The 12,445-nt window shown below is 38.9% G+C and overlaps 1 protein-coding gene across 3 annotated transcripts in view; it reads right to left on the bottom strand.

Moving 5' to 3' along the window:
- Positions 1-626: 626 nt before the first annotated feature.
- CNIH3 (cornichon family AMPA receptor auxiliary protein 3) overlaps positions 627-12,445 on the bottom strand; it is a 157,677-nt gene continuing 145,858 nt past the window's right edge. The window contains exons 2-4 of one of the 3 annotated variants that reach the window (XM_074220432.1): positions 6,482-6,594; positions 4,054-4,197; positions 627-901 (exon numbers count right to left, since the gene is read on the bottom strand). In XM_074220432.1, the coding sequence (XP_074076533.1) occupies positions 874-901; positions 4,054-4,197; positions 6,482-6,594 (285 nt within the window). In that variant the 3' untranslated portion in view covers positions 627-873. Of the gene's footprint in view, positions 902-4,053; positions 4,198-6,481; positions 6,595-12,445 lie in introns of those variants that run through there. The other 2 variants (XM_074220433.1, XR_012475281.1) reach the window with 2 other exon arrangements.

The raw sequence follows: 12,445 nt of genomic DNA, 5'->3' as shown, positions 1-12,445 counted from the left end.
CTGCCTGGTTTTTACAGGATAATATAACACACCATCACAAGGGGCTAACAACTTGGGTTCCCTTCATATATGTAAATAGTCATCTATTTGCCAATATCAAACAATTATTGGGGGGGGGGGAAGCTATTTCTTTACCTGCTTTAGAAAGAATTCTTAGCAAGAATGGAATGCTAGCAACGTTCTATCACTACTCAATCGAACGTGATAAAATGAAACAAAAAATGAACACCCCTGAAGCTTTATTCTCAGGGGCTGCCTGGAGGAAGACCACACATGTCTGCTAGCCAAGGGGGCTACTGGGAGGCCTTGGAAGAGGCAAGAAGAGTTTCTCTGGCGTCATCTGTCCACCCAGGTCACACTCCTGGCTCGGAACTGCTCTACCCAGACATTCAAATCCGTTTGGAGTGAGCCAGCCACCTCCACTCCCACAGTCCATCTGAACTGTTACCAGGAACCAGCATGAAAAGTATCTGCAGGGGGCTGTTTTATGGAGTACTCTCAGGAAGCAGCAATTCTCCTTCATGAGAGGTTTGGCTTTGTGTCTCTCCCCCACCTCCCCCAATCCTCAGGAGTGATATACAGCTCCTGTGTGGGATTTGGAATGCCAAAGACTGCAAAACTGCGAGTAACAAGAGCTGATCACAGTTTATTCAGCCCACGGGCTGCATTCTCTCAGTTCTGAAGCCAGTCATTCTGCCTACTGGGTCTCTCTCTTTCTCCACAGCTCTACCAATGGCGTCAGCTTCCAAATCCACCACCACCGCCTCCTCCTCCAGGTCCTTCCAATCCAATCTCCAGTGTCAATTGACTTTTCTCCTCAAGCCGGTGTCCTCTTCCTGGTGCCAGTCTCTGATGACGTCAGTTATCTTTCAGTTAAGAACTCACTAAAGTGTAGATCATGCTGCAATTAGAAAGAAATAGGTGACAGGAGGGAGCCTGGGGAATTGTTTCATTCAGTGCCCAAGGTCTTATTCAAAAGAGAACCCCTCCCTTGCCCTCATTCACATTCCAGTCCCTAGTGTTAGCTTTAGGTGTTAATATGAATTGTCTCTACAGGTCCATTCCTTTCTCCTCCTCCTGCCAATCTTGAACCAAATGTTTCTTAGGAAAGCATATTGTATCTTCAGGATGAAAAGAAAGTGGTGGTTGTTCTTGAGTGCCTATTATTATTCTCATTATTATTATTATTATTATGGTTGGTATTCCTTTTGCTGTTATTGCTGCTGTTGATCTCCATTTGGAGCAAGGCAAGTCTTAACAAGCACACAGGTGAAGGTGTTTTGAAATCTGTCAGCTGCCATGAGTCACACAATGCTGGGACCAAGGACTAGCAACCTATTGTTGCCAGCTGTTATGATTGATTTGGGACCACAGATCCCTCTGGACACCAGTACAAGATGGACATTCAATTGGACTATGGGGGGAGGGTGGGCAGGGGGAGACTTTGTCCCAATTAACCATTGAGGTCTATGTGTTAAATATAGATTAGAAACGCATGATTTAAGGCCTGGTCCTTGAGAATGGAAAAGGGAAAATGGGGTGTGGAACATTTGGGCTTTAAAATTTCTTCAGGCAATTCCCCCAAGGTAGAGGAACACCTCAAATCAAAATGCACTGATTCTGTTTCTTCATTGGGCAGAAGGAGAAAACAACCACCTCTTCACAGAGTGGAGGTGGAGAAAATGTTAGTTGTTAAAAAGCTCATCTGAAAAATCTAGAGGAAAGAAACTGCAGTATATTATTCTCAAACTGATTCTGATCTGAAGCCACAATGAGTAATACTGTCCTGATTAACTGCAGTTCTGTCTTCCAGTCTGGCGCCTCTGGTTTTAGGGCTCTCCTTGGCAAAGTGTAAGGGCAGGGGAGGAGGTAAGAAAGTTGCAGTTGTGAGATCTTTAATCCCCCCCCCTCCAACTTTAGGGATGACATCAATCTCTGTAGGTGTGAAATGGTCTAGAGACAATGGGTCTCATTGTCTCCAAAGCTCTCATACTGGAAGGTCTTGAACCTAAATTCAAATGCCACCTATGACACTTAGCTGTGTGACTTTGGACACATCATTCATCCTCCTTGAGAATCTTTTGCTCATCTGCATAGATGACATCAAAGAACCCTTCTGGTTCTAGAACTACAATTCTATGGATGCTATACTGACTCAAGAAGCAAGAGACTTACGTTCTGAATCTACCACAGAATAGAGGATGCCAGAACAGATAAATAAACATACCAATTGGCAATGACTTCAGATCTTGTCAACTCAAGAAGAGTCCTTGCAACTTTTTTTTTAATACCAAAATCATGACATTAACAAAATGTCATTCCCTAATTACTCTGACTTAAAGGATTGGAAGATAATGAGTCCAACGGAATGTCTAGAACACATTTGGTTACAGAACACTCTCAGTGACAAGCTGTTGTCAATACTGCCAACACCATTCCTTCCCATCACCCCCAAATGAGCAACCAAAGAGACACATTTCTATCTGTCTATAAATTCATATGTCATCTTTCCCTGAAGCCTCTCAGTGCTCAATCAAGATATTTCAATGACACCGAAATGAGCTCCAGAGGCCTCTTCTTTTTTTTTCAAGTCAAGAAGTATTTATTGAGTACCTCCACTGTTCTAAACACTAGAAATACCAAGAAAGGCAAAAAAAAGCAGTGCTTGCTTTCAAGGAGCTCAAAGAATTCTCTTTATCTTTCTCCTAGAATCAGAATGAGGCAGAGTAAAGAAAAGGGGCAACTGAAAGGACCTGGGTTCATATTCTGCCTTTGATGTTTATTTAATACCTATGCAACCTTGGCAAGTCATTTGACCATCATTGGCCTCAGTTTCCCAGCACATAAAAGGAAAGATTAGACAAAATGCCCTTTGAGATCCCTTCCAGATCTAATATTTCTGATCCTAAAATCAACAAAGATTCCATGTGGTTCAGAGTGGGGTTAGAGTCTTTTCTTGTTAACTATATAACATATCTCTCCTTAGTCTGAGACTACTCCTGCAGTAACTCTCTCTAGCACTAGTATAAGAACATGGATCTTTTTTTTAAAATAATCTTAAGATTTGAAGCTGGAATCAATCTTTGGATCATATAATCCAGATCTCTAAGACAAAGGTAAAGAAATGACTTGATCAAGGACCTAAAGATAATAAGGACCCAAATCCATGTTCAAACTGAGGGATTTCCTCATTCATGTGGCCAAATTCATAATCATAGAAGCATGTAGTTGAAAAGGCCATCAAGAAACCACTAAATCCACAACTTATTCCTGTGCAAAGAGCAAATGCCTTAGCTAGTTATGGCTACATGCTGGTCCAGTAGTTGCCCTCCAAAGTCTGTTCATCCCATGGGCCCTGGAAATTATATTTTAGCTCAATGGTATCTTAATAGTACCCATAACCATCCCAGGGTAAGAGGAACAAAAAGTCCAGGAGTACAAGTTCACTCCACAACTGGGTTGCTGGCAGAGGGATGGAATGGATATATTCTGAGCCATATAAGCCTTCAAAGTCTGGAGAACCATGAAAAAAATGTTTTTGAGACCCTTTTCAAATATATATTCTAGGAGACCCCTAGGAAGTTTAAGTTTACAATAGACCTCAGGACCCTCCCCCATATGTCTCAGAACTAAAAGAGACCTTAAAGACCTCACCTAACCCCCTAAATTTATGAATGAGAAAACTGAAGTCCAGGGAAGTCAAATGATTTGCCTGGAGTTGACATACAGGTAATAAATGACAAAAGCAAGATTTGAATTGAATGAGAACTTTCTTTTGTATATGATGCCTTTTTGCTGGAAGTTTTCTGAATGAAGTCCAGAGGGCACTCTAAGGATCTCTAAGGTGGTCCTGAGGTCTTCCCATCTCCCCAACTTACATAAGGGAGTTAGAATATGATCTCTAAGACTCCTTTTAGTTCTTATAACCTTTGATCTTATAACCACCCTTGCTTTCCTTAATGTCAACCAGAGCACCCTGGAATTCCACATAGAGGTTTCTTCCATTTGCTATATAGACTATATAGGGCTACAAGGGAGAGGAGAGTAACTCACCAGTAAAGGTAGTAGAAGAAGGAGAGGAGATAGAATGCCAGCTTACACCAAGCCTCCTTTTGACAGTAACTTAAGGTGTCTGCATTCATGACCACAGGAGGATCATAGGCTAGTTCGGAACTATCTGCAGGACAATGGAAATACCTAGAGGAAAAGAAAACACTGTTGAGGAGCTGTCCTGGTCACTTTCTACTTGCCCAAAACAACTTCTAAATATTAAAATCCACCAGTATCATGATGATCGAATTTATAACCTAATAGATTAATCTTTACTTAGGGGATTTGACTGAAACTATGAAACAGAATCAAGATGGAGAAGTGAGAGGAAGCATTTTTGTCTCCATTCACCCAATACAGCTCCTCCACAACAACCTGGAAAACAAGCAGGCTGAATTCTGATCAGAAAAGCTAAGCAAAAGATGTAGAGCATCATTTTTCTAGCATGGGACAGTTTAGAGACACAGATAGAGAAGTCTGTATATATTGGAGCAGAGACTGGCCAGAAATACATTAAGCAACTATGGTTTTGGCAATAGGGAACATTTCAGCACCAAGAGATGGAATGAAAGCTCCAGTATAAAGAAATACTAGGAGCAACTAGGTGGCACTGTAAATAGAGCACCAGCTCTGGAGTCAGGAGGACATGAGTTCAAATCCAACCTCAGACAATAATTACCTAGCCATGTGACCTTGGACAAGTCACTTAACCCCACTGCCTTGCCAAAAAAAAAAAAAAGAAATACTATAATGATAGGGAAACTCAAGACAAAAACACAGAAGATAAAGGTGTAAAAAGAAGATGAGGTGTAAAAAACTCTCTACTCTACTTTCCTTACCAGTCCCCACCTAGCCATCCAGTTTGAAAACACCTCCCCTACCCAGTTGCCCTAATACCTAAAATTTCATTAGAGATTCATCTGGCTAAATAGTACCTTCTGGTTAGGTCTTTAAAATGCAAGGACACATGAAATAGTAAATATGGTTACCTTAGAGTAAATCAGACTATCAAACATCTTCCCAGACAGATGGCACTGTCTTGGTGGGAAGTGGGTATTCAAAGGGGGATAGAGTGCTCTCCATTAGCACTTTCCTCCTGTGACCTCAATCACCTAATACCATGGAATTTGAAACTAATATGTATATGTGTGTGTATGTATATATATATATATATGATGGATTTTCTTAATATCTAAGCTTTTTTAATTTTCTAATTTATAAGTCATTTAGAATGAAAATTCTAGTAAAATGTAGACATTAGTACTAGTGGATAGTATCATAGTTTAAAGAATTAGGACTAAGGGATAGAATTAAGAGTTAAGGATATATAAAGTTTGTTATTCAGTCATGTTCCACTATTTGTGACTCCATTCAGAATTTTTTGACAAAGATACTAGAGTAGTTTGCTATTTCTTTCTTAATATCATTTTACAGATGAGGAAACTGAGGCAAATGGGAATAAGTGACTTGTCCAAAGTCACAGCTAATGTCTGCAGTAGAATTTGAACTCATCTTCCTGATTCCAGGTAGGACACTCTATCCACTGTACCATTTAGCTATTGTTACTTGAGCTAGCTTTATGGATTAAGGTTATAGACTAGGGTTATAGATTTGTATTAGAGTTTACATTAGGGATAAATATTAGATTTATGGGATTGTGGATTAGGAATTAAAGCTAGGGATTAATATTAAAGATAATATCCCAAATTGGAGACTGAATTAATATTAGTGATAAGAGCTAGAGTTAGTAGTTAAAGTTATGATTGAAATGAATCTTGTTCCATTGTGATGGAACTCTAAACTTACTAAATGACTCCTTCTCTGAGCTACTCTATAAACACAGGTGTGCCTCATTTTGAACAACATTCATTAGAATTTGTATGTTTTCAAGTTTTTATAAAAGGAATCACATTTGAAATGAGTATGGAGCAGGTTTCACTATTTTAAAAAGTCCTAGAGTAAATAATTTTACAATTAAGATTAGCCCCCCTACAATTAAGTATAACCATATCCATCTTAATTCAAGTTTGTACAATCAAGTTTGCTTAAAATGCGGTTCATCTGTAGAAGTGAGGGCTTGAAATAAGTAAAGGCATTTTCATAAGAAAGAGGAACTGTAATGGAGAAACAACCCTACAGAAAATTCAGGGAGTTAACTTGAGGTAGGGATATGAGGAGGTCCTTTTTAACTCTCTTATGGCCTCTTTCTGTAACACATGTCTCATGCAATGCTTCAGGATTCTAGTTAGGATCAACCTACCAAGATAAAGAATCTTCCTGATGCGAGCTGAGAGGAGATCATGGAAGGGACTTAGATGGACATACTGCTGGCAAGGGATAAAAGGGAGTCATCAGGTGGCCTCTGGCATTGGAGGATCTCAATCTTTGCTAGTTGAAGGTGAGCAGTGAATCAGATCAAAGGTGGTCTTACCTCCAAAAGTGATAGAAGAGTAGAGGAACATTCAGTCCCAGAGTCAACCACTCTTGAGCACACAGGAACATGATACAGAAAAGGCTGTGAATTGAGTATTCTGGCAGCACCAGCTGAGGGGAAAGCAAAGACACCAAGCTGAAGATTGAGGATGGAACTTTTAAGTCCTTTTTAGAGACACAAAATATGAACACTGGAAAGAACTTGAGACATTATCTATAATAAGGGCTCTTAACCTTGTTTTGTGCTATAGTTCACATTAGTCTGAAGGCTATGGATCTCTTCTCAGAATAATGTTTTTAAATGCATAAAATATATAAGATTAGAAAGGAAACTAGTTAGATTGAAATAAAGATTTTTTTCACATGCATGTTCACAGACCAAGAGTAATAGTAACATTGATTTGGTTCCCAAAAAGTAAAGCTGGATTAGGGGGTAATATTTGTTATCCAGAATTGTGTTTAGCTTAAAATATAAAGTGCTATATGAATGTCAACTTTTATCATAAAGGGAATGTTCTAATCCCACCATGAAACATTTTGACAGGAAATCTAAGAGGAAAATCTTATTTCCCTGGGTCCAGAAAATAGAGCAAGAATAAATGGATACCTCAGAGTAAATCTACCCTTACAACTAAAAAACAACTAATAGCATTTGCATAGTGTCCAACAAGATTGAGACCCCCACTCTACCTAACTAAGCTAACCACCCCACATAAATATTCACATGCAGTCATAAACATCTACCAAGGAAGACACCCAAGACATGTTAAACCTATATTATACTTGCTGTTTAAATAACACTATCCTCCACACTCAAAAGAGTAATCAAGAATTAACCAAGGTAAATTCATCCTGCAGGGGGATTTTTCCCTTATACCATTTTTCATCTGTCTCAGCAAGGTACAGTAGAAAGAACAATGGATGTGGAATCCACAGAACTGGGTTCAAATCCTGAATTTGTTACTTTATAGGGAACTGGGTTGCACAGTAACTAGAACCTTGATTATAGAGTCAGAAAGCCCTGAGTGTGAATCCCACCTCAGAAACTTTTTTACTGTATGATCCTGGGAAAGTCACTTAACTTCTCCCAGACTCAGTTTCTCTATCTGTAAAATAAATATAGAAATACATCTAACTCACAGGGTTATTGTGGAATTCAAATCTGAAATAATATATGTAAAGGACTTCACAAACTTTAAATATTTATAAAATTAAACTTTAGATAAATAAAAATATAATAAATACATAAAGCAAAACTTTATATAAATGCTAGCTAATATTATTATTACCAGCTACATAATCACAGTTGATCAATCAATCAACAAACAAATTAATTGCCTACACTATGCCAGGTACTGGCAGTATAAAAACAAAAAGAAATAATACAAAATCATCCCTACTTTCAAGAAACTTATATTCTATAAGGATTTTCTCATCTATAAAATGAAGGGATTTGATATAATTTTCTCCAATGACTCTTCCAATTCCAAAAATCCTATTATCTTATAAAATAATTTGTACTCTTCAAGGGAACCATCCTTAATGCTCTGGCCAAGTTTAATGTATCATGCTAGGCAGTTCTCTTGGTAAAAGCCTGGATGGTGTGGGATCTGGCTCTGGTTTCTTGATAGCTTGCCACCTCAGGAAAGGAATTCTCCTATGCAAATACTTTTTTTAATCATTGGTTTCAAGCATTAGCCACTTCTTCCAGGATAATTAACATGTTTAGAGACAGCCGCCCCATGCCTGAATCATCTATTATAGCGCCATCATCGTCTCTAGGTCTGATGACAAATCACTGTCTGATTATGGTTTGCATTTCAAGCCTCACTATTAATCACTGCTGCCTCTTTCCTTTTCGGGGTTTGATTCATCATGGAAGCTGCAACCTTCCAAGCAGGGAGGATTTGTCATTGTCATACCTTTGGGAGAAACTGCTTAATGGAGTCAATCTGGCCCTAAGATGCTCCAGTCTTTGTGGTATGGACAATGTTCTGGTGGATCTGGGGTTGTGAGTGAGGGATGTTTTACTACTAGAGACAAATTTGGCTAAAACCCTGAAATCCACCCCACCCCTGCAGGGAACATAAATCTCAGGTACTTTTCTCATATTAGCATGAAGGAACACAGTTCAATGAGGAAGAAACAGAGTTCATCACATGTTCATGTGTACTATTGAAGGGAACATTATTCATGTTCATTTCTCACACCCACCAGACTTTCACAGCCACTAGCATTCTCAAAGACACCTGTAACAAAGACCAAAGTTGGGCCAAAGAGAACAGGCTCAGACAAGACACAGAAAAATGGACAAACCTGGCCAAGGCATTTCGAGAGTGACTTAATTCAATTCAAATATCATTTATCCCTGCCATTTGTTAGGCACTAGTGATACAAAGGAAAAAGGAGCAATTCCTGTCAAGAAGCTTACATTGTTAGGACTAGATGAGTTAACATCATAAAAATGCTAATTTTAACTATTACTATTGTTATTTTTAGCATCTACTGAGGGAGATCTATATACAAATGAGTAAAGAAAAAGTATTTGAGGAAGGTTGGAGAGGTTGTAGCACCAATAATTGAAAGATGAGGGAAAGATCCTAGCAGATGGTAGCACTTGGGTTGAATCTTAAAGGGAGCTAACCATTCCAAGAGTTCCAAGTGATAAGGAAGAATACATGAACAGGCTATTCAAAGGCATGTTAAGTAGTAAAGAATGCAAACAGGGATCTCTTATGGTATAAAAATAAACCACAGAGCATAGGCTGTCATAGAGAGTCCATCATTAAGAAGTCATAGACAGTCCATGATGAGGTAGAAGATGGAAAACAATTATAGGAGTAAAGGGAGGGGTATTTGGGATTAGCTCAAAATGGCTCAAGAGAGCCAACTGATAAATTTTCAGTGAATATTTATGTCATTTATATCATAGAAATCTCCTGATTTTTTATTTTGTTGATTGTCTAGGCTTAAGAAACTGATGTAGAAAATATGAGTGCAGATTAAACTTCATAATGTAATCATACATTTTTTTCAGAGAGATGGCTGTTAAAAATACACCAGTGCACTACTAAGTAAGGGTGTTATTACCCCCATCCTCCAACTGTAGCATCCCACATGTAACAAGCATGATGTCACCCAGAGCACAGAAGCCAGTAGAGAAGGTAAACTTTCTCCTAATAATCTGTTAAATATACTGATCCTTGTTCTGAGGTGCTAAAGTAATTGTTACAATGTGGCTGAATTCTGGCAATCTCTTCCAAGTCTAGGAACTAAAAGACATTTCCTGACTTTCTTGGCTTATCCCTTCATGTGAACTGATAGGATCCTCTAGATTCCAAAGTCACTCATTCACTCCAGATGTAGACTGCCCAGACTCTGGGAAACTACCTAGTGTGGGAATATTTTTAAAGGGGCAACTAGGTGGTACAGTAGATAAACCTTGGGTAAGGGGGACCTGAGTTCAAATTATACTTAATAGCTGTGTGACCCTGGGCAAATCACTTAATCCTGATTACCTAAAAAAAACCAAATAGATAGATAGATAGATAGATAGATAGATAGATAGATAGATAGATAGATAAACGATTCAAGAACAAAAAAACAAAAAATAAGCCAAAAACCCTCCTGGGATCTTCTTTTAAAGTGAAGCAAAGTTCAATCTTGTCTAGATAATATTAGCTGCCTTCCTAACCTACCAGAAGTGATTACTATTACCCAACTGAGACCAGTGTCTTCTATTTTGAAATTCAAGGTGGGGGCAGCTAGGTGACACAGTTGGATAGAGCATCAGCCCTGGAGTCAGGAGTACCTAATTTCAAATGTGACCTCAGACACTTAATAATTACCTAGCTGTGTGGCCTTAGGCAAGTCACTTAATCCCATTTGCCTTGCAAAAACATTAAAAGAAAAAAAAAGAAAAAAAAAGAAATTTAAGGTAAAGATAATGATCACAGGAACTGAGTGGTGATTATTCTGTAATACTAACTCAAAACTGTTTTTTAATATATTATGATCTTTTTTTTCCCAAGATTCGTATAAAGATTACTTAAAATCTTCTCAGAGCAGAGAGTCATGTCAGATGATATGGCAATTGTGGACATCTCTACAAGCTGGAAATGGTTTGAAAGTATATTAAATAGGGACACCTAGGTGGTGCAGTGGATAGAGCACTGGCCCTGGAAACGGGAGGACCTGAGTTCAAATCCAGCCTCAGACACTTAAGAATTGCCTAGCTGTGTGACCCTGGGCAAGTCACTTAGCCCCATTGCCTTGCAAAAAAAAAACTTAAAAAAATATATTAAATAATAGTATTTCTGGCACATGAGCCCAAGTTACAGAGGTCATCATTAGTAATTTTTTTTTCTGCAACACCAGACAGCAGAGATATTGTGCTAGAGAAGCTTCTGGTCTGTTTGTTGACATGAAAGAGGCAATCGGGGACTGTCTGGAACTTGGTCATATTGCTATGGTAATGAAGCAGTAATCAAGCCTGATCACAGATTCTATGAGTGAAGTACTATTAGTAATGTTTCTGAATCTCCTCTTACCAGGGCTGTGGAAAAACCACACTTAAGGAAGTATGCAGCTCCCTCATAGAATAAGATTATGATAGGTCATACAATCTGCCTCCCCATCCTCAATGCAAGAGCACCTCAGCATCATCTACTCCAGTCAGAACAAGCTGACATTCAGTCTCTGCTTAAATACTTCCAGTGACAGCAATTTCACTCCTTCCAAAAGTAGCTTATCAATTCTGATTTGGCACAGTTCAAAGTGTCCTTTATTTTAAACCAAAAACATCTTCCTCCTGCAAACTTTCACTCAATGGTCCCAGACCTTCCCCACACAAAACACACCAATCTCTCTTCTATATGACATGTAGAATACTCTAAAGAAATGATAGTATACCTAACCTGAGTCTTTTCTCCATAGTAAAACAAAGAAAATTACTATGTTTCTTCAATAGTAATCAACTATATTTATGTATACGTATATGTCTTAGGATAAAGAACCTAGGTTATTGAAACTATCTGTGCAATTCATTATAACTCTATATTGTGTGAGTAATCTATTCCCTTTATCCTACTTTCCCTCACCCAGTCACCTATTTGGTTTTTTCCTGGGTAACTGGCAGCTCACATTATGCATTATGATGCAGAGGGAAGTTCAAAGTCCTGGGTTCGAGTTTTGCTAACTTACTTGTGTGACTGTAGGCAAGTCACTTAACTTCTCTGGTCTCAGTTTCTTCATCTGTAAAATCACAGTTGGACTAGAGCATCTCTGAAGCCCCTTCCAACACTAATCCAAACGTATAAGAGTTCAAGCATAGACTACAAGGCCAAGGGATGGGGATGTTGAGATGAGCATTATTACAATGTATGGGAAGTTGGATGAGGTGACCTCTAAGGTCACTTCTAACTCTAAGAGTCTATTGCTATTCTAGAGAAGTTCCTAAGCAGAACAAACAACCTGTTGGGAAACCAAATAAAACCCTAATGGCATCCCCTTCTTCCCCTTAGCCATTCCTTATTGACCTGAAAGCCATTCTTTGTTTTTAATGTACTGAAGCTATGGAGTTGGCCATCCTTTGTCCAAACAATAGGAATCATTCCTTATGAAAACTTGTCTTCAAGGACCCCTCCCCTCCTTTTGTCCTGAGGACCCCAAGAGAGGATTCTATTCAAGTCAATAGGAATCACAAAAGCATGAAAAACTACAAGACTGGGTCCCACAAAGAGGTAGTCCTGGAGTCCCCTGGGTTGCTTGCTCTCTCCCTGAACTATCTCAGGAAGAGAACTGAACAATTCCAGATTATTACATGAGCTGAGCAAGGAGCACAGAGCACTCTGGAGAACATCCAACCTTGTTCTCATTGTGTGAAAGAAGACCAAGAATGAGGAGAGTGAAATAACCTAATAGCCCCTAAGTGCCTTCTTTCACTCCCCCTTTCTCTGTCTTC

The sequence above is a fragment of the Macrotis lagotis genome, chromosome 2 (genome assembly GCF_037893015.1).
Source record: "Macrotis lagotis isolate mMagLag1 chromosome 2, bilby.v1.9.chrom.fasta, whole genome shotgun sequence".
Classification (NCBI taxonomy): Eukaryota; Metazoa; Chordata; class Mammalia; order Peramelemorphia; family Peramelidae; genus Macrotis; species Macrotis lagotis.
The sequence above is the reverse complement of the archived record's forward strand: the minus strand, read 5'-3'. Positions and strand labels throughout refer to the sequence as shown.